Source organism: Erythrolamprus reginae, chromosome 4 (genome assembly GCF_031021105.1).
Source record: "Erythrolamprus reginae isolate rEryReg1 chromosome 4, rEryReg1.hap1, whole genome shotgun sequence".
Taxonomy (NCBI): Eukaryota; Metazoa; Chordata; class Lepidosauria; order Squamata; family Dipsadidae; genus Erythrolamprus; species Erythrolamprus reginae.
In genome coordinates, this window is record NC_091953.1 from 26,893,929 (window position 1) to 26,916,812 (window position 22,884).

At 38.5% G+C, this 22,884-nt stretch overlaps 1 protein-coding gene and 1 long non-coding RNA gene across 5 annotated transcripts in view; one reads left to right on the forward strand and one right to left on the reverse strand.

Moving 5' to 3' along the window:
* Positions 1-591: 591 nt before the first annotated feature.
* On the reverse strand, positions 592-6,738 carry LOC139166394 (uncharacterized). Of its 2 annotated transcripts, XR_011558947.1 has the most exons (4): positions 6,323-6,650; positions 4,084-4,162; positions 1,110-1,170; positions 592-666 (listed from the first exon to the last, which is right to left on the reverse strand). It is a non-coding gene; the product is annotated as an uncharacterized lncRNA (long non-coding RNA). The 2 variants fall into 2 exon arrangements; XR_011558946.1 differs by lacking the exon at positions 592-666 and having other exon boundaries at positions 1,098-1,170; positions 6,323-6,738.
* Positions 6,739-6,790: 52 nt separating this feature from the next.
* Positions 6,791-22,884, forward strand: part of USPL1 (ubiquitin specific peptidase like 1) — a 33,175-nt gene continuing 17,081 nt past the window's right edge. Inside the window, exons 1-3 of one of the 3 annotated variants that reach the window (XM_070749851.1) lie at positions 6,852-6,972; positions 17,288-17,448; positions 17,875-18,003. In XM_070749851.1, the coding sequence (XP_070605952.1) occupies positions 17,365-17,448; positions 17,875-18,003 (213 nt within the window). In that variant the 5' untranslated portion in view covers positions 6,852-6,972; positions 17,288-17,364. Of the gene's footprint in view, positions 7,105-17,287; positions 17,449-17,874; positions 18,004-22,884 lie in introns of all 3 variants that reach the window. The other 2 variants (XM_070749852.1, XM_070749853.1) reach the window with 2 other exon arrangements.

The following is a 22,884-nucleotide window of genomic DNA, read 5'->3' on the forward strand; positions in this document are numbered from 1 at the left end:
TTAAGTTCTTAAGTAGACGAACCACTGTATTGAATTTCTGTAGCCATACATCTCAACAAGTGACTCTAAGCATCCTGCATCACAGATACATATCCACCTGCTTTGCTTTTCTGTTTAACTTAAAAACACGCACATTGAAGACAAGTGTATAATCAGTTTGTACAGCAGGATTACTGAAGAAGAAAGCAAGAAATAACTCAGGATAATTTTGAAGATATTACCATCCAAGCTCTACCTATGGCTCCTAATCTCCCCTAGAGATTTATTTAATGCATTAGGTGCATTACTGATTTCAGAATAATTGTTCAGGATTACAAAAGAAAGGGAAACAAGTATGTGCAATTTTGTTTGCAAAGTCAAGTTTTTTTAAAGCAAAATTTGTAGACCGGAAAGTTATAAATGATAATCATCAAATAAATAAATAAATAAATAAATAAAGAAGGAAAAATAAATAAATAAATAAATAAATAAATAAATAAATAAAGAAAGAAAGAAAGAAAGAAAGGATTACTTTTAGAGTTATCTTCCTAGATACATTTAGATTCCCTATCTGGAAAACTACACAATTATTTTTCTTATCAATCCTTTTTCTCTTCTTTGTAAGAATGGCAATAAATCCTCAAGAAGAATGGAATGTGTCATCCAACTTTTTCAGGACAAATTGACCTATAGTATTTCATTTTAGTTTGGAATAAAAAATAGAGTTAATAAACAAATACATATAAAAGTGAAGACCAAAATACCAACATACAATGTCTGTCCGTCAGTCCGTCCATCCATCCATCTATCTACCAATTCTATCTTTTTCCCAAAAAAAACAGTTAACTGTGAATTTGGATGGGAGGGAATGTCACTTAAATTTACTAAGAATAACAAAGGGCAATATTCAAAGTAAGGGACTGGCTTGAGATATAAATGGCTATCTGCTAAAAAGCATGGAATTTTGAAATTCAACTGGTAGATCAGCTGTGCCTTGAAACAGGCATTTTTCTGGTGAATGTACAATTATGTGTTATATTGTACTTTTGTTTTTGTTATTGTGTCTATTTTATTTCCTTTACCTTTAAAAAATTACATCTTTACCTTAAAATAGTTACCTTTTTTCTTACCTCCCATTCATTTGGCTTTACTCCTAACTTTCTTTTTTTCATTCGTGTTCTATATAGAAATCTATAGAGGAAAGAATGAGCAATTTATTTGTCCATATCCCAATGGAAGCAAAGACATTTGAAGGTATTGCTTTCAAGTAGAGTCTTGTGACATTTTATTGACGGATACTTTTATTACAGCACACACCTTCATGGGTTACAGTCCACCTCACCACACTTGTTATGATAAAGGTGTCCACTTATTAAAGAAATATGAATCTTTAAAATAAAACAACTGATTTGCATATGAGCCATTTATAACACATTTTTTACTGCACTTTGTAGCAGCAAAATTTTAATCCGTATAAATTAGTTTGTTTAATTATTTATTTATTCAATTTTTTTTATGCCACCCTTGTCCTTAGACTCATGTTACAACATGTTAGCAATAGCGCTTTTTAACAGAGCCAGCATATTGCCCCCACAATCCAGGTCCTCATTTTACCCACCTCGGAAAGATGGAAGGCTGAGTCAACCTTGAGCTGGTGATGAGATTTGAACCGCTGACCTACAGTTCTACAGTCTGTATTTACAATTATATTCAGTGGTTGCATTAATTCCAATTTTCTCTTTAAGAAGCAAATCGACTATTTTGGAGAAATGTTTACATTCACCGGGGGAAAAGTCCCACTGAAGTTATTGGAAGCTATCAGTAATCACATATGGGATTGTACTGATATTTTGCAAGAATTAGCGTAGTATAATTTAATCCTGTTTTAAAAACTTGGGGTTTCCTGATTTCTAAACTGATACCTTAACCTCTATATCAAAGTGGGCCTTACATACAGGTAATGCTTAACTTACAACTATTCATTTAGTTACCATTCAAAGTTACAATAGCACTGAAAAAATAGCTTACAACTGGTATTTACACTTACAACAATCACAGCATCCCCATGGCTATATGATCAAAATTTGGATACTTGTCAACTGGCATATATTTACAATATGCAGCATCCTATGGTCAAACGGCTTGCATTTGAAACAAAGTCAACTGGGGAACTAAAGAACACTTAAATGCATGAGTTGCTTAACCACCAGAATGGTTTGTTTAACAAGAAGGAGCCAAGGTGGTGCAGTGGGTAGAGTGCAGTACTGCAGACCACTAAAGCTGACTGCTAGATCTGCAGGTCAATGGTTCAAATCTCATCACTGGCTCAAGGTTGACTCAGCCCTCCATCCTTCCGAGGTGGGTAAAATGAGGACCCGGATTGTGGGGGCAATATGATGGCTCTGTTAAAAAGTGCTATTGCTAACATGTTGTAAGCCGCCCTGAGTCTAAGGAGAAGGGCAGCATAAAAATCAAATAAAAAAATAAATAAACTATGACATAAAAAGTTGTAAAATTGCTTAAGACTCACTTATTTTATTTATTTATTTATTTATTTATTTATTTATTTATTTATTTATTTATTTATTTATTTATTTATTTATTTATTTATTTATTTATTTATTTATTTATTTATTTATTGGATTTGTATGCCGCCCCTCAATGTAGACTCAGGGCGGCTAACAACAGTAATAAAAACAGCATATAAACAATCCAATATTAAAACAGTTAAAACCCTTATTATAAAACCAAACATACATACAGACATACCATGCATGAAATTGTAAAGGCCTAGGGGGAAAGAGTATCTCAGTTCCCCATGCCTGGCGGCAGAAGTGGGTTTTAAGAAGCTTACGAAAGGCAAGGAGGGTAGGGGCAATTCTAATCTCTGGGGGGAGTTGGTTCTAGAGGGCTGGGGCCGCCACAGAGAAGGCTCTTCCCCTGGGTCCCGCCAAGCGACATTGTTTAGTTGACGGGACCCGGAAAAGACCCACACTGTGGGACCTAACTGGTCGCTGGGATTCGTGCGGCACTTAACAACTACTTTAGCAATGGAAACTCTGGTACTAAATACAGTTGTAAATCAAGGACTAACTGTAATAATAAAACAATTCCAGATAAATAACCAAAATACTACTCTGTCCTATTTTAATTAGATAGATACAATACTGCACAGGTTTTGACTAGTGCACCAATTGCAACCGTATTTGGATCAGGAGGCTCTTCTCATGGTCACTCATGCCCTTATCACCTCGGAGTTAGACTATTGCAACGTGTTCTACATGGGGCTACCCTTGAAAAGCATTAGGAGACTACAATTAGTCCAGAATGCAGCCACACGAGCTGTTATATGTGCGTCACATCACACCAACTCTCCGCAAGCTGCACTGGCTTCCAATCAATCTCCGGATGCAATTCAAGATGTTGGGCATCACCTATAAAGCTCTACATGTCATTGGGACAGGCTATCTTCGGGACTGCCTTATGCCACATAGCTCCCAGCAGCTGATCAGGGTCCACAGGGTTGGTCTTCTCCGGGTCCCGTTGGCTAAGCAGTGTTGGTTGGCGGGGCTGCAAGGGAGGGACTTCTCTGTGGCAGGACCAGCTCTCTGGAAGCAGCTGCCTCTGGAAGTCCGTACTGTCCTCACTCTACTGGCCTTCCGGAAAGCCTTAAAAACCTGGCTTGGCCAGCAGGCCTGGGCCCATTGACCAAATGACATCTCCTAGATCCAACCCCAAAAGACATGTATGTTTTTTAAATGGGTTTTAATTGTTATTAAATTGTTTTTTAGGTGTTCCTTTTTTTGTTATTGTAAGATGTCCAGAGTCCTTTGGGAATTGGGCAGTATATAGATTAGATTAGATTAGATTAAAAAATTAAATTAAATTAAATTAAAAAAACAAACAAATTACATTTTGGTTTAGCAAAATACATGAATTGGAATACAGAAATAAGCAGTGAGATGACTAGTTTTGCAGACAAAATCAGCTTATTATGAATAACTAAACAAAAAGAATTAGAATTAAATATTAAAATGTCAAGCATGGTTTTAGAATAAACAAACGTATAGTGAGCATATTAGAGCAAAATTCTGACATACATACTGATGTAACTGACCACGAAAGGGATCTTGAGTTTATGGTAGATAGATCAACAAAAAATGTTGCTTTATGTGTGCTCCTGCTGTGAAAAAATCACAATACAAATGGTTGGAAGTACAGTAATTGTGAATTAAAACTGAATCTGTCAATATTATAATGCTTTTCTACAAACCACACTTGGAATATCGGGTCCTGTCAACTAAACAGTGCTTTTACATTGATTCCTATGGGAAAAATAGCTTCTACTTAAGAACGTTTCTATTTAAGAACCTGGTCACAGAACGACACGAATTAAGTTCTTAAGTAGAGGTACCACTGTATATATATATTCCTTTTCATTCTCAGCAAAAATATGTTACATACATACATACATACATTGCTCAAAAAGATAAAGGGAACACTCAAATAACACATCCTAGATCTGAATGAATGAAATATTCTCATTGAATACTTTGCTCTGTACAAAGTTGAATGTGCACAACACACACACCAAATCAAAGGTGATTTGGTAAAGCTGAATGTGAAAGATTCAGCAAAGAAAATGGGAAAATGTTTCATGGAGACCTTAATTACAATGTGAAATGTGGTGTTTTGCGTGAGGGATGGATGGGCAAACAACTTTAAAACAAAGTACAGAGTAATTCCTGGAGGATAAAAACTCCCAGTTGCAGAACAGGACATGCTGTTAGCCTTGCTTGCCACATGCCCATTTACCCAAACAACTAATTTTAACAGTTTACTGTTCTTAAGAATGACTGACTAGACCTAACACATTTAATGTCCCCAAAACTCTGAGTCTGCCAAAGAGCCCTTTAACTGAACATTCAACTTTTTAATGAAGAATTCATGCACGAGCCTTAAAAGACAAGAAACGCAATAAAGCCTAGCCCCAAAGAGAGTAAAGGGATCAGTTTTAAATCACATTAAAGGGTGTGCATAAGTGCACAAGCATGCCTTCCGTCCCCTGCCCTAATGTTTCTCCCTTACTACTAGTATCATGTATATAAACATTGTTACATCTTTGTATACTTCCAATACGTACTGGACAAAACAAATAAAAAAATAAAAAATAATAACAAATGCATTTGTTGTTTTAAAACTAGTCTGCTGGTCCAGGTCTTTAACAAAATCTCATATACAGTAAACCCAATAATTAAATTAAATTAAAATACCGAACAGATAAAATTACCTTTAGTTCTACAGAGTCCTTAGGGAGTTGGGCGGCATACAAATTGGAACCAGCTAACTAACTAACCAGCTAACTAACTAAATAAATACATTTATGAATGTAGAATCATTACCAGACTCTATAATATTATTACCTAACCCCCAAAACTTTACCCTTAGATTATCTAAGAGGTTAGCAAGGGGCGTGCATTAGTACACCAGAGTGCCTTCCATCCCGTCCTAATGTTTCACTCTTACTACTAGTATCATGTATATAAACATTGTTATATCTTTGTATACTTCCAATACGTACTGGACAAAATAAATTAAAAAATAATAATAAATACATTTGTTGTTTTAAAACTAGTCTGCTGGTCCAGTTCTTAACAAAATCTCATATAAACCCAATAATTAAATTAAATGAAAATATTGAGCAGATAAAACTACATTTAGAGAGCCCTTAGGAAATTGGGCAGCATACAAATTGGAACTAGGTAACTAACTAACCAGCTAACTAACTAAATAAATACATTTATGAATGTAGAATCACTACCAGACTCTATAATATTATCACCTAACCCCCAAAACTTTACCCTTACCAGTGGCTGGGGAATTCTGGGAGTTGAAGTCCAGATATCTTCAAGTTGCCAAGGTTGGGAAACACTGCCAGACTATCTACGAGGTAGTAAGGGGCGTGCTCGGTATTTTCATTTAATTTAATTATTGGATTTATGAGATTTTGTTAAGAACTGGACCAGCAAACTAGTTTTAAAACAACAAATGCATTTATTATTATTTTTTAGGTCCCCTGTCCTAATGTTTCTTTTTTATTAGTATCATGTATATGAAGATTATTATACCTTTGTATACCACCAATATAATAAATGGCTGGATAGGATAGATAGATAGATAGATAGATAGATAGATAGATAGATAGATAGATAGATAGATAGATAGATTAGATAGAAAGAATATCTCCGTTTCCTCTCGGCAAACATATGGAACGAACCAGTTTTTGATACCAAACATGACAAATGAAAAGAAACCCCAAAGCAAAGGTTTAGAGGGAAAATACCTCGGGAGTTACTTTAGCAGTAGATCATCCAGTAGATCATCCACTCGGAGGCTCAACGGGATTTATTTTATTAAAAGAATTGCATCTCTAGGACTATAGCCTCAAAGCAGCATGCTGCATTATTTATACTGCAGCAGTAGCAGTATCTTACTAGAGAAATCCTCCTCTGGAGGAATGGAATCTGGAACTACGGCTTAAAAATAGGGAGTCTTAAATTTCCCACGCCCCAAAACTAAGAGGGGGGGATTATTTTCTCTCTCTTCTTTTTAATCTCACAGAATAATTTTCGCATTAGCGGCCTCTTAAGCTTCCCCGTGGCCTCGGTGGGCGTTTCCCAAAGGAAAAAAAAGAAAGAAAATTCAAACCGCCGTCTCTTCCACAAGGCCTTTCCACCACCACCACCCACCCCGTTTCTCTCCCTCCCACAACTACCCGCCTCGCGCATATGCTCGGAAGAGGAGCAGTTCGGGGGCCCGGACTCTTTTTTTCGCGGGGGGCGGTTTCCAGAGGACTCGCCGGAAGTTGCACCGGGCCTGAGCCGGCCTGCGAACGCGTTCCGAACGTTCGTCGGGGAAAGAGCGGCAAAGCGAGCGGTTTTGTCGAGGGGAGGTTTTGACCCGGCGTAGCTGAGCGCATGGAGACCCAAGGAGGTGAGCCGAGTTCTTAAATCGTTAACGTGTTCGCTTGGGGGCGGAGGGGAAGAAGCCCGTGCTCCCGTTTTGCTCGTCCCCGTTTTCGCCAGGTTGCTGCGTGTAACAGGAGGAACAACAGCGTGTTTCGGTGTAAGTCATTCCCTCGTCTGCAGTGCACCACGGATTAGAGAAACCGGGCTTGGCGCGTGCTTTGAACACGGCTTTCGTTGTGTTCCTTGCACTGTCGTGTATGTATGCGGGTAGCTTTGGGCATTACGGAGCTAGGACGGGGAAGGAGTTTTCACGAGCACCGGTGTCCAGGCTCGGGGGGGGGGGGGTCTCCAACCTTGGTCAACTCCCAGAATTCCTCAGCCAGCAAGGAATTCTGAGGATTTCTGGGAGTTGAAGTCCACAAGGCTTAAAGTGGCCAACTCCCAGAATGCCTCAGCCTGCAAGGCAAAGCTGGCTGAGGAATTCTGGGAATTGAAAACTCCACAAGGCTTAAAGTGACCGACTTCCAGAATTCCTCAGCCTGCAAGGCAAAGCTGGCTGAGGAATTCTGGGAATTGAAAACTCCACATGGCTTAAAAGGGGCCAAAGTTGAAGACCCCTGTTCAAGATGATGCCCTTCAGCTCAGAAGAAGCTTCCAGAAACTTCTAAGATGAACTTGGTCCTGGAATTGTATACTGTATATCTGGAGTTCCATCAGATGTGTAAAAACTCACCTGTCTTTTTTCCCCCCTTGGAAGCCAGATGTTGGGTTCGCTAGACAGCGTGAATCTTAAGGCACAGCCTGAAATTGCCCTAAAGTAAACTCCATTGAACTCCCTAGGATTGGCTTCTGTGCACCTGGTTTATATAGGAGATAAAATTTCACCATTGGCATGCAGTATATTTAATTTAATTTAATTTATTGTATTTCTGTGCTGCCCAACTCCCAAAAGACTCTGGGCAGCTTACAACAGGATATAGAAAATACATTTTAAAACATCATAAAATTTAAAAAACAATTTAAAAATCACATACATGCATATCATTCAGGCCAGATATCACAAATTGCAAGATCAACGGCCCCCAGCCTGCTGGAAAAGCCAGATCTTCAATGCTTTCCTGAAGGCCAATAGAGTGGAAGTAGTCCAGATTTCAGGAGGTAGTTGGTACCAGAGAGCCGGGGCATCCACAGAGAAGGCCCTTCCCCATGGACCCACCAGCCAAGCCTGTTTAGCATTTTTATTTTTACACAGCAACATTATTCTGGTTAAATGTCTATGGAGATTCTCAATCATCAGGGTCATGGTTGTCTCAAAAGTGTTTTTTCAAAAGGCAGCTAGACTGTCTTTGTTTTTTTCCTTGAAGATGTCTTTTTTGTTGTTTTTCATCCAAGAAGCTTCTAGTTTTAACTGGATGGTGGTAAGATTTGGAAGGATTAGTTCTGTCAGGTAGATCAGACAGCATCTATCAGAACTAATCCTTCCATCCTCCCAGCACATCCAGTCAGAACTGATGAAGCTTCTTAGGTGAGAAGCAAAACACCTTAAAAGGAAAATTAAAGCCCATTTGTCTTCTTTTTTAAAAGCACCTTTGAGACTATCCTGATTAAAATATTTTTAAAATTATGTATAGTGACTTTGCATCAGATATTTCCAGAGAGATGTCTAGTTATAAGTGAAACTTGGGAGACTTTAATTAAAAAAATGATTATTATTTATTTATTTATTTATTTATTTATTTATTATTTGGATTTGTATGCCGCCCCTCTCCAAAGACTCGGGGCGGCTCACAACAAGTGAAAAAACAATCCAATACATAATCCAATTAATTAAAATATTTCAATTTTTTTAAAAAAAAAACCCTATACTAACATACACACATACAAGCATACCATGTATAAATTCAACGTGCCCAAGGGGAGATGTTTAGTTTCCCCATGCCTGACGGCAAAGGTGGGTTTTGAGGAGTTTACGGAACTCTATTACATGGCGCATAGACATGTGGAAGAATACCCTCCCTCCTTGCATTGCTTTTAGCATAGAATTGGTATGGATTGTTTTTGCGATACTTATGATATTAGTACTGTACTTATTTTTATTCAATTCTATATCCTTTAGTTTGGAACACTTTACTAAAGGTATAAAATATTTCCTAAAGGCAATTTCACCACTGTGCATTTACTGCATGTTTCATGGTTATTGTGCTAATTGTAATGAGGACGCTCATCATATTGCTACAGTGATGATTAAACAATGCTTTTAAGTAATTAAAAGTGGTAAATGCCATAGCACAAAGGAAGCTGGAAACAGGTACAAATAATTTTTTTGTGCTCTATGATTTTAATGGTATGAAATTGAATTCCTTGAATGTTGATTTATTCAATATGCAGGAAGTCCTCCACTTATAACCACAATGGAACCTAACATTTCTGTTGCTAAGCGAGACAGTTAAGTTTGCCCCATTTTGTGACCTGGCAACATTTGTTAAGTGAATCCCTGCAGTTGCGATGTTAGTAACATGATTGTTAAATGGATTTGGCTCTCCCACTGACTTGCTTGTCAGAAGTTCGCAAAAGGGGATCACATGATCCTGGGACACTGCAGCTGTCATAAATAGGAACCTGTTGCCAAGTGTCCAAATTTTGATAATGTGATCATGGGGATGCGGCAACAATTATAAGTGTAAAAAACATAAGGTTCTTTTTCAGTACCATTGTAACTTTAAATGGTCACTAAACAAACCGTTATAACTTGGGGAATACCTGTAATTGCTATTTATGTTTTTATGGACTACAGTACAGTATATTCTTTTTCAGTTGCACAGTACAGTGGAACCCCGACATAAGAGCTGCTCTACTTAAGAGCAACTCGAGATAAGAGCTGGGAGGGGAGAGATATTTTTGTTCTACTTACAAGCCCAAATTCGAGATACAAGCGCCAAGGAGCTGTCTCCTGAAGCCAAACGCTAACTTCCGCGTTCGGCTTCAGGAGACAGCTGCGAAGCGGCGCGCGTGTTTTAAAAGGTTGCAGCCGGCCTGGGGGGCTCGGGGGGGTGCTTGCAGCTTTCTTTCTTGCTCTTTTTCTTTCTCTCTTTTACCTTCCCTTCCTCTATTTCTTCTTTTCTTTCTCCTTCCCACCTTCTTCCCTCCCTCCCTCCCTTCACTCATTCCTCTCTTACTCTCCCCTTTCATAAGTTTCCTTCCTTCCTTCCTCTGTTTCTGTCCCTTCCCTCTTTCCTTCCTTCCCACCCTCCGTCCATTCATTCACCCATTCCTCTCTTGATCGCTTAAAGCCGGTCCCTGGTGCAAAAAGGGTTGGGGACCTCTGTCCTACAGGATTGGGTGGCAGAGAAGTTGAACATATGTAAATTTAAAAGTTTAAGAAAGTTTACAAGTTAAGTGAAAGAAACTTCATTATTCATTTATATGTACATGTACATTTCTTCATTAAAAACATGTCTTTCTGCATAATTTAGACTAACTTTGTGAGTTTTTTGAGGGCTGGAACCAATTAAAATTATTTACATTAATTCCTATGGGGAAAAGTCGTTCGAGATAAGAGCTGCTCGACTTAAGAGCCCAGGTCCGGAACGAATTAAACTCGTATCTCGAGGTACCACTGTACTTACTACTACTTAATGTGGACTGCAGAAAACTTTCAAGGAAGTGTAATACTGTATCTTTCAGTAGGTTTTCTATCAATGTCCATACAGAATAATTGTACTTAATTTATGAAATTTATGTATTAGCACCGTATAGCCATATTCATTAATCCCTAATACTTTAATATTGTTTATCATTGAATAGGATTAACAGTATAGTTGTGATTCTTCGTCATTAGGAGGGACATAGGCAATCATATTTGCTGTTTTATATCATATATATGTTCCCATGGTATTCTCATTTGTATAAATGCTTTACGTGGTAATAAAATACATTATTATACCAAACCGAGTGGAACCATTTCGGATAGCAATTGTAATATTGAAATTGATTAAACGTATCTGAAAATGGCATTTCTTAACATGCACCCCAAACATCATTACGCTGGAGCAGTGACATTCTAACTTTATTTATTTATTTATTTATTTATTTAGTTAGTTAGTTAGTTAGTTAGTTAGTTAGTTAGTTAGTTAGTTAGTTAGTTAGCCAAACAATTATAGGGTGATAATTTGTACAAATAAAACATTAGATAAGTAATGATAAAAAGTAACAAAAGAAGACAATAGGACAGGGACGGTAGGCACTTATATTTATATTTATACTTATACATGCTTATATTTGTGTATAGCTGACACTAAATTCTATTATCCTTCCCATTGCCAGATAATTGCATTAAAATTGATTGGACTTTTAATATTTCATAGTATTCTTCATGAAACTATTGTGCTTGTTTTTATATCCAACATCACTGTTTTTCACTTCCTTTAATTGTTCATTGTATTCCACTGTGATAGGCTGCCAACATAGTGTTAAGAAGCTCCCTGTTGTCTAACTTTTGGCAAATACCACCAGCACCACACACACAATATACTATGACAGAGTAGAAATCACTATGGTTCAGTATGTACAAGATAAATATTTGTCAGTTTGTTTCAGGTACATACTTTGTTTAATCTACGGTGATGATGGTTGGCACTATTTTATGTCAGAAGTTCACAAAGAAAGAATTGTGGCCTGTGAGTTGGAGATAAATAGTGTTAATTGTAATCAAAATGTTTTCTCCCAAACTGTAGTTTTGTATCTCAACCTTCCAGCTTCCAGAAGTAACACTGATGTTGTTATTAGTTAGGGTAATGAAATTCTGCAAAATAACAAGCTCAGAGAGCACCAAAGGCTCCTCATTTCAACCATGAGCTACACATAATCTCCTTTACTTTCCAACTTTGCCCAGTTTCTATAATAACAAAGTCCTCTTTTTAACATAGGAGTAGAGTTGTAACATTGGAATTTTAAAAAAACACAGCTGCTTTAATTTGGAATTATTAAATCAGTATGGCACAGAACAATCTTTATATGAAGAATCAGAAACTCCTTGGTAGACTTACAGTTTAAAGAGTCTTGTCCATAGGTCTGGATTTCTTGGGGCTGTAGCCATTCTTCAGGAGAAATGAAGAAACACTGTTCTCCCACACAGACATCATTGCAAGGTCATGCTTGCCATGCTATGAATTATGGTATCTGTGCATAGAGCACCTTAGTGTTACAGCTTTTATTTGCTGTGCGTTAAATGTGCTTTTCATCCTAAGGATATGTAAACATCTTGCAATAAGGATATTGCACATGCACCAATAAATTAAAGAATTTACATTATGAGTATTAATTTATCTTTAGCAGCCATATAGGAAGGATTTATAGTTTTATATATTTGTTCAATTTACAGGGTTTTTTTATTTTCCTATTTCATTGAATAGGAATTCCCAGTTTCTTAAATAACTTTCATTTTTATCCAGTTGATCATCTATATCAGGTGATGTCATTTATTTCGATCATCATTTTATATCATCATTTTATATGTATACATTTACGCCACTTCTTGTGGTTTTTTTTTTTGCAAAATATATACATGTTTTTTAGAAAAATTGTTCCTGCCCATATTGCTGATTTATGAGGAAAATCCTAATGAATATGGAACCAATCATATTCCAGATGTTAGCTCTTAAAGGAGATAAGAAAGAGTGAACGTAGATTTGGTATTCTGCTGCAGAATAGGGCAACAATACATCTATGTATAAGACAGATAAGAGTTTTTCATTTTTTCACGTAGAAAAATTAGTACTGTAAGCAATAATAAAGCAGCAGTAGGCAGGAGATAAAGATGTTTATTTGTATATCTAATGCCTGGCATTGTGTAGACATACATTGCATTTCTGAGTGCCATAGCTCCAAGAACTTCAAAACCTCAACCGCATATTTCAAGTTCATCTAGAACAGTAGTTTTCAACCTTTCTAAGGAAGCGACCCCTTAATACAGTTCCTCGTATTATGGTGACCCCCAACCATAAGTCTAGCGCCAATTCTCCCAACAGAGCTTTGAGCTGATTGGAAGGAAGGTCAGAGAGACGCCCCCACTATAAACGCCTGATTGGTCGGATTGTAAAAAGATGCCAGAATAGAAGCTTTAGTTCCTAATACCAGGAGAAATTTGTCTTTTCCCAGGGTCTCAGGCGACCCCCGTGAAATGGTCATTTGACCCCAAAAGGGGTCCCGACCCCCAGGTTGAGAACCACTGATCTAGAACTAATGCTTAGTTAAATATATGTATTAAAACATATCTTAAACTCTGTCTTTATCTTTTCTAATTTGGATAAGCCCAATGTACCTTCATATGTATGTGAATGTTCCTATTTGCACTTTTCTCCTGTGTAATTATTTTTAAGCTTAATGTTTTCTTTTTAAATAGTATATTGAAATCTATAAGATTTCCTTGGGAAATAAAAACAAAAAAAAGTGTGTGTGTATGCTTGTATATCACCATAATAAACAAGCACTAGTTCACCCTCAACCATGGAAACTCATTTGATAAAGCCAAGGTTTTTTTAGGAAACATCAGAGGAGGGAATGCGTGCATGTCATTTTGAACCCCTGAAAGAATGCATGCTATTTCAAGGATAGCCTATTAGATATTTTATTTTAGAATTTCAGCAGTGGTTTGTCATTGACCATGTTTATTGGAATAGAGTCCAAAAAAGATAGAGGAAGTCTGTTGATTATAATCTATACTATCTGAACTATATACAGTAGTTCTTAATAAGTTCTACTTTTGATTCTTAAACACATAATTTATATGTGAAACAGACAATAGATAAAGCTAGTTAGGGATTCTATGTACATTCTTTCATGTTTATATGCACAACCTAAGTATAAATTTTATTCAAAATTGTTGAATTAAACAAATGCGGCAGTGGCATTTAGACACCCTTAATTAATGTGGCATTAATTGCAGTATAATTGTTCTGCACGCAATTATTTGTGCCCCTCTTTCACATTTGGTTGCACTGCATTATATAATCCTTTTTAAAGTTACCTTCTAAATCAGATGTTGAAATTGGATCATTCTATTGGAGCTCTTTTAATGATACACCATAATTAAAATTCATTAAAGTTAACAAGGAGATGAAGCTAAAGATGTGACCATAAACTTTCCTAAGCACAGTCCTAAAAGAGCAGGTAATATTGTGTGCCATGCATGATTATATCACATATTCCTGGGGTAAGCAGCTAGAACTGGATCAGGATCAGCTGTCACTTGATTGTTACGAGTCTTAAGGAATGAAGATGTCAACTGTCATCAGCCTCCTGATGTAATTAAGTGTCTTATGGAGAGAAGAAACATCACTCTCCTAGACGAGACAAGTTCTGCACTGAACAAACTGAGGGCAGTTCTTCCATTGATACCCTGCCTGATGCTCTCTGCTTTACACAGAAAGATTTATGCCTAGTTGGTGGAAGTGCAGGCAGCAGGTTCTCCCCAGAGGCTTCTTGATCATCAGGAATCTTTTAAAAAAAAATAGAGTGATCTTCCCACTTGTATTTAGCTGCAGTTTGCCCTCTTGTATCTTGCTGGTGCTCTTGCGAACAGGATTGATATAAGAGGAATGGGTCTCAAAAGAAAAGGAGCAATACAGTGTTCCCTCGATTTTCGCGGGTTCAAACTTCGCGAATAGCCTATACCACGGTTTTTCAAAAAATATTAATTAAAAAAATACTTTGCGGTTTTCCCCCCCTATACCACGGTTTTTCCCATCCAATGACATCATACTCCATCGCCAAACTAATAATTTTTGCAAATAAATAACAAAAAAATATTATTATTATTGTTAATAAATAATTATGTTTATAAATATCAGGATCACTAAGTGCCTTATTCAATGGTGAGTACCAGTAATAATGGTGAGTAAATGGTTGTTAAGGGAATGGGAAATGGTAATTTAGGGGTTTAAAATGTTAAGGGATTGCTTGTGATACTGTCCATAGCCAAAAATGGTCTATTTACTTCCGCATCTCTACTTCGCGGAAATTCAACTTTTGCAGGCAGTCTTGGAACGCATCCCCCACGGAAATCGAGGGAACACTGTATATATAAGATGTTAGTGAAGTCAGACGGGGATGTGATCCAAGGATTGACTAAATGGTGGCAAATGAGATACAAGTAGAGGTGCAAGAGATGGAAAATACAGTAGAGAATATAAGGAAAATCAAGAATACAAGAGTTAGGGAAATGAGAAGGAAAATATTACATAAGTGGTATTACACACCCGTTCAACTTGCACAATTTCAGCAGAACGTTAAAGGTATCTGTTGGCATGGATGCCAAGATAAAGGAGTGTTTATGCATATGCTCCGGGAATGCCCAGTGGTGCAGAACTTTTGGCAAAAAGGGCAAGAGGATACTAATAGGATATTAAATATAAGATGGACAATTACTAAGGAAATGGCAGTATTAGTTAAAAGTAGTGAGATGGGAGAATACAGAGAAATAAAACAAGCAGCGATAGAAAGCGCTCAGGCGGTAATAGCCTTGGGGTGGAAAGATGCGACAAAGTGGACAATGCAAAATTGGTATAGGTATATGGTGGACCACATTCAATTCGAGATTATGGATAAAAGGATGAATTCGATTAATGAAACTGATTTGCAACAGCTGATGGGGCAATAGGACAAGGTAAGACGATATATGGCGAGTAGGATCCGAGACCAAGCTATAAGAAACAAGTTGGAATCACTCTATAACAGGGGTCCCCAAACTTGGCAACTTTAAGACATGTGGACTTCAAGAGAACTCTGGCTGGAGAACTCTGGGACTTGAAGTCCACATGTCTTAAAGTTGCCATGTTTGGGGACCCCTGCTCTATAATATGTAAAGAAATATTTCACTCTTGGGTTTAAATGATTTATACAAGAAATACCTCCAACTGGTGGTGGGATATGATTGATTGTCTGGTGGTGGGCACAGTCACTGAGCACATGTTATATGTCATATGTTGTGTGTGTGTTTTATATTATAAACATCAATTAAAAATATTAATAAAGAAAAGGAGCTGAGGGTATTATTTGAGCGCCTATGACTTACAGGAACATACTATCGAGCCATTTGAAATCTATCATGCTAATGTAGTTGATTCTTTCTGCCTAAACTAGCAGCGTTGCATTAATAAGACAAAATGCGAAGTCATCATTTGTCACACATTTGGATCTGATAAAGAGCACAGGTAGAGCTTGAAACATTCTCGTTTGTAAACGCAGATCAAATGCAGTCGTATTTTAAAGAGCCTTGAGCAGTATTGGGCTGCCTCTGGTACGCCTAGGATCGCCGATCCGGTAGCGAAAACGCCGCATCCCCTCACACCGCCGTGTGAGAATTTGCTTCTGCACATGCGCGGAAGCAAAGAAATTGCCAAAATCTTGTGTGAGGATCAGTGTTCCCTCTAATTTTTGGGGCGGATGGGCGGAAAAGTATAGTGTCTGAGCGGCAGTCCCTTTGGGACTGGGCGGCACAGAAATAATAAATAAACAAACAAACAAACAAACAAATACTGTAAATAAAAAACCCACCCTGTTTTGCCTCAGAGAATTTCAAAATAAAATACTGTACTGTGTGTCTATAACAGTGAGCTCATAATAGGGCAACTCTATCAGTATCAAAATGCCACTTAAATAGTTGAGCTAGTTTCAAACTAGATTTTGATTTACTTTCTCTCTTCCTTACTCCCATTCTTTTTCTTTCTCTTTTCCTTCCTCTCTTTTTTCTATCTGTTTCTCTCTCTTCCTCTCTCTCTCCTTCCCTCTCACTCTTTCCCTCTCGGCTTCTGGGCAGGTTTGGAAAACTCTGAGTTGATGATGATTTTTAAGTGAGCGATTGCTCACTGCTCAGCTAAGAGGGAACTATGGTGAGGATGCTCACCCACGTGAGATTTTAGCGATTTTCAGCCTTTGCTTTTGCACATCTGCAGAGAAACTCACACGAGTTTTCAGTGATTTCTTTACGTCCATGCATGTGCGGAAGCAAATTCTCATGAGGGGGGGCGCACACCCGCACCGGTCTCCGGAACCGATTCAGTAGGGAAAGGTAGGTGCGGCCCTTCAGTGGCCTTGAGGTGATTAATTCCCCTGTATTGTAAGAGATGAACATTTCTAAGTTTAGTTAGGTGGCATTATATCTCCATTGTAGCGTATGTCACATTCTCCTGCTCTATTCTTTGTTATTTTATTTTGATATAAAACAATTAATCTCTGTCCTCTTATCCCATTCCCACACATTTCTTCTACACTATGCTTTCTAAAAATTGCTTTGAGACAAATGCTCACGTAACTTTTTTTTCTGTCCACTTTTTATTTTTCAGGGTATATGGGAAAACTAAATCCTTAGGACTTGAAAATGGTACAAGTGACATGGTAATTTAGCCAGTGCCTCAGAGTGATGGATTCCCAGAAGATTGGAAATGGTTTGCAAGTGACTGATGTAGGGACATCTGCACTCCACATGGTGGGGTATTTGGGAAAAGTCAGTTCAGTTCTTTTTCACATTGTGCAAAGTTCCTTCTCAATTTTGAGATTTAAAAAAAAGGAAAGATTTTATAGGTCTAATTTTAATATATGACCTCTTGATTTCTTATAAAAATTATTTTTTTCCACGGAAATCTTACTGAAATGGCGAAAGATTTACTATTTTCAGATCTTAGTACAAATATATGTGAAAATATTTGTTCTAGTTCATGAAATATACAGGAGTTCAGAATTATAGTAATGTGTTATGCTCTATATAACTACATTCTATAAAAGTCAAATGATCAATGACATGAATTATTATGTATTTGTTTTAGTGTTATTTTCTTGACGTAAAATTCAGCATTGCATTTTATAAAAATTATTTTGCAGTGTTTTGATCTTTCAGCTCAGTACATGGGTTGTCTGGTATTAATCTTTTCAGAATGGCAATTCTGCTGAAGAAACGCCTGATGGATGTTGCCCAGCCTGTAAAAGGATTGGTTTGATGCGACACATAAGAAAATACCACATCAATTTTGAAGAATCTATTTCTCTGTGTGAAAATCCACAGGTATCTCAGTCGTTTGGGAAGTTATTGACTTAAAATTTGTCTTTCTATATTCTGTCCTCCTTAATCTGAATGCTTTTTGTGATGTACCCGATCATTATTGTTCTACTTCATCACTGAGTAGTTCACAAATAAGTTCTAAGTTCTGTCTAATTTCTATTAAGGTCAAGCATGATACCTTTCAGCATAATCTATATATTTTTATTTATTATTTATTTATTTATTTATTGGATTTGTATGCCGCCCCTCTCCGCAGACTCGGGGCAGCTAACAACAATGATAAAAATAGCATGTAGAAATCCAATTAATAAAACAACTAAAAACCCTTATAATAAAACCAAACATACACACAAACATACCATGCATAACTTGTAATGGCCTAGGGGGAGGAATATCTTAACTCCCTCATGCCTGGCGGCATAAATGAGTCTTGAGTAGTTTACGAAAGACAGGGAGGGTGGGGGCAGTTCTAATCTCCGGGGGGAGTTGGTTCCAGAGGGCTGGGGCCGCCACAGAGAAGGCTCTTCCCCTGGGGCCCGCCAAACAACATTGTTTAGTCAACGGGACCCGGAGAAGGCCAACTCTGTGGGACCTTATCGGTCGCTGGGATTCGTGCGATATAGTGAGTTATACTATCTACAATATTTATTTATATATATTTATAAACTTCCCTTGTCCTGACAGACTCAGGGCAGTGTACAACAGTAAAAACCAATACAAAACTTAAAACCCCAATATTAAAAAATATTCATCCAACATTCATACTATAGGCCGGAATAGAGTGTTGTTGCTCAGTGGCCCCAGGGCTGCCGGCAAAGCCAAATTTTTAAAGCCTTTCAAAAGGCCAGGAGGGTGGGGGCAGTGTTAATCTCGGGGGGGGGGGGTTGATTACACACGACCGGAGTTGCCACAGAGAAGACCCTTCTCCGTGGTCCCACCAGTTGACATTGCTTGGCTGATGGGACCTGGAGAAGGCCAACTCTGTGCGATCTAATCAGTTGCTGGGATGTGTCAGGCAGAAGACCCGTAAATAATCTGGTCCTAAGCTGTGTAGGGCTTTATAGGTGATAACCAACACCTTAAATTGCGTTTGGAGACTGATCGGAAGCCAGTGCAGTTTACGGAGTGATGGAGTTATATGCGTGTATCTGTGTACACCCATAACAGCTTGCACGGCTGCATTCTGCACTAACTGAAGTCTCCGAATGTTCTTTAAGGGTAGCCCCAAGTAGAGCCTTGGGGTGTTGAGGGGGTGAGTGACTGTGGGAAGAGACTCCCTATCATCTATATGAAAGGAAACTGATTTGAAAGCGAAGTACCCATTCCACTCCCATTATCTGTAGCTTTCTTAGGCTTCATAGATCATTTATAGAGCAATCTGCTTAGTATACTTAAAGTCATAACGTCCGTATTGATTTTTAAATGTGAAATGGTGCAGCTAATGTTTAGACATGTTTTTTTTATTAATTAGCATTGGTAAATCTCGATTTGTGTACTTAGAAACATAGAAGATTGACGGCAGAGACTCAGGGCAGCTTAAAACATAAGAATAAATACATATACATAGCATATTAGAAATCGAAGTTAAAACTAGACCAATTCAAAACTAAAAACCATTAAAATACAGTGGCACCTCATTTTACAAACGCCTCTTCATACAAACCATTTGAGATACGAACCTGGTGTTTAAGATTTGTTTGCCTCTTCTTAAGAACCATTTTCACCTAACGAGCCCGAGCCCGGGTGCGTGGGCTCTCTTATTGCACATGTGCTCTCTTACTGCTGCAGGGATTCCCCTGCCTTGTGACTGTCACTGCCGGGATTTCCCATTTGCTTGCCGTCCCCGTGGGGATTCCCCACCTCCTTTTGCTTGCACTGGCAGTCCTGAGGAGGGGAATCCCGGCCATGGCAAGGATCCACGCTTTGGCCTCAGACAAGGCTCTCTGGCTCTCCCTGGGGCGCCTGAACCTGGAGTCTGTTTAGGAGCCGCCGCCTGTTCGCTTCCTCTCGGTTGTTCCACCGCGGCTCTCCCCCCGGCAGAAAAAAGCAGCAGCGGGGGAGGGCGCTGCTTTAAGGCAACAGGGAGCCTTGTCTGAGGCCGAACGCGCGGGTCCTTGCCACGGCCGGGATTCCCCTCCTCAGGACTGCCGGTGCTAGCAAAAGGAGAGGCGGGGAATCCCGGCGGGGGCGGCAAGCAAATGGGAAGTCCCGGCAGTGACAGTCGCAAGGCAGGGGAATCCCTGCAGCAGTAAGAGAGCACATGCGCAATAAGAGAGCCCACGCACCCGGACTCGGGTTCGTAAGGTGAAAATGGTTCTTACGAAGAGACAAACAAATCTTAAACACCGGGTTCGTATCTCAAAAAGTTTGTATGAAGAGGGGTTTGTAAGACGAGGTACCACTGTGTTTTAATGGTTTTTAGTTTTGAATTGGTCTAGTTTTAACTTCGATTTCTAATATGCTATGTATATGTATTTATTCTTATGTTGTAAGCTGCCCTGATTCTCTGGAGAAGGGCAGGCTTGAAATCGAAATAATAAACAAACAAACCCATTGCTCAATCTGAGTATTGTATCGGCAGATCTGTGTTAGCAAATACTTCAGAAGAAAAGGATTTAGGGGTAGTGATTTCTGACAGTCTCAAAATGGGTGAACAGTGCAGTCAGGCGGTAGGGAAAGCAAGTAGGATGCTTGGCTGCATAGCTAGAGGTATAACAAGCAGGAAGAGGGAGATTATGATCCCGCTATATAGAATGCTGGTGAGACCACATTTGGAATACTGTGTTCAGTTCTGGAGACCTCACCTACAAAAAGATATTGACAAAATTGAACGGGTCCAAAGACGGGCTACAAGAATGGTGGAAGGTCTTAAGCATAAAACGTATCAGGAAAAACTTAATGAACTCAATCTGTATAGTCTGGAGGACAGAAGAAAAAGGGGAGACATGATCAAAACATTTAAATATATTAAAGGGTTAAATAAGGTCCAGGAGGGAAGTGTTTTTAATAGGAAAGTGAACACAAGAACAAGGGGACACAATCTGAAGTTAGTTGGGGGAAAGATCAAAAGCAACATGAGAAAATATTATTTTACTGAAAGAGTAGTAGATCCTTGGAACAAACTTCCAGCAGACGTGGTAGATAAATCCACAGTAACTGAATTTAAACATGCCTGGGATAAACATATATCCATCCTAAGATAAAATACAGAAAATAGTATAAGGGCAGACTAGATGGACCATGAGGTCTTTTTCTGCCGTCAGACTTCTATGTTTCTATGTTTCTATCTTTTACGTGTTGGCTGGAACACTCAGTGAGAAAGAGACAATAGGTACCACTCTGATTGTGGATGACAACATGAAAAAAGTTTGCAGCAATGAAAGGAAAGCAGATTAATCAATGGGGGGAGAGTGTCTAGAGCCTGCAGTCTGTAAAGCAGAGGTCCTCAAACTTGGCAACTTGAAGACTTGTGGACTTCTGGGAGTTGTGGAATTCTGGGAGTGGAAGTCCACAAGTCTTAAAGTTGCCAAGTTTGGGGACCCCTGCTACAAAGTTTAACCTTGATTCAAGGAAACTAGAAATATCCTTCATTTATTTGGCGTACAGGAAGGAACCAGTAGCAGAATTGTATTTCTAAGCACACAGATGTCTAGAAAAGTAACACTTAAAAATAGCCTTCAAAAACACGCTACCCTCCCCACCTCATATAAATAATTTTAAACAGCCACTCCATGCAGAGGAAATACTTTTATAGATTTGTTGCTGTGCAGTATCAGGGATGCTGTTTTGAGAGAAGAAATATTGTTTCGGAGAAGAGTACTGTTTAAAATAGGCTGGGATTTTAATAGTTTGTTAATTGTATGCCTAATTTCTGTACAAGAAGTCTTCTACTTTTAACAACACTTCCAAATTACAACAGCATTGGAAAAAAGTGACTTATGACTGGTCCTCACACTTAAAACTATTTGTAGCTTCCCCATAATCACATGATCAAAATTTGGGCACTTGGCAGCCATATCTTTATGACAGGCGCCGTGCCCCAGGGTCGTGTCATCTCCATTTGTAACGATCCCAGCTGGCTTCTGACAAGCAAATCAATGGAGGGAACCTGGATTCTTATAGTGAGCACATGATTCACTTAACAACAATTAGCTTAAAACATTGTGGGTCCTATTCTTTTTAATATGTTTGTCAGTGACATAGGGGAAGGTTTGGTAGGGAAGGTTTGCCTATTTGCCGATGACTCTAAAGTGTGCAATAGGGTTGATATTCCTGGAGGCGTCTGTAATATGGTAAATGATTTAGCTTTACTAGATAAATGATCAAAGCAATGGAAACTGCAGTTTAATGTTTCCAAATGTAAAATAATGCACTTGGGGAAAAGGAATCCTCAATCTGAGTATTGTATTGGCAGTTCTGTGTTAGCAAATACTTCAAAAGAAAAGGATTTAGGGGTAGTGATTTCTGACAGTCTCAAAATGGGTGAACAGTGCAGTCAGGCGGTAGGGAAAGCAAGTAGGATGCTTGGCTGCATAGCTAGAGGTATAACAAGCAGGAAGAGGGAGATTATGATCCCGCTATATAGAATGCTGGTGAGACCACATTTGGAATACAGTGTTCAGTTCTGGAGACCTCACCTACAAAAAGATATTGACAAAATTGAACAGGTCCAAAGACGGGCTACAAGAATGGTGGAAGGTCTTAAGCATAAAACGTATCAGGAAAAACTTAATGAACTCAATCTGTATAGTCTGGAGGACAGAAGGAAAAGGGGGGACATGATCGAAACATTTAAATATATTAAAGGGTTAAATAAGGTCCAGGAGGGAAGTGTTTTTAATAGGAAAGTGAACACAAGAACAAGGGGACACAATCTGAAGTTAG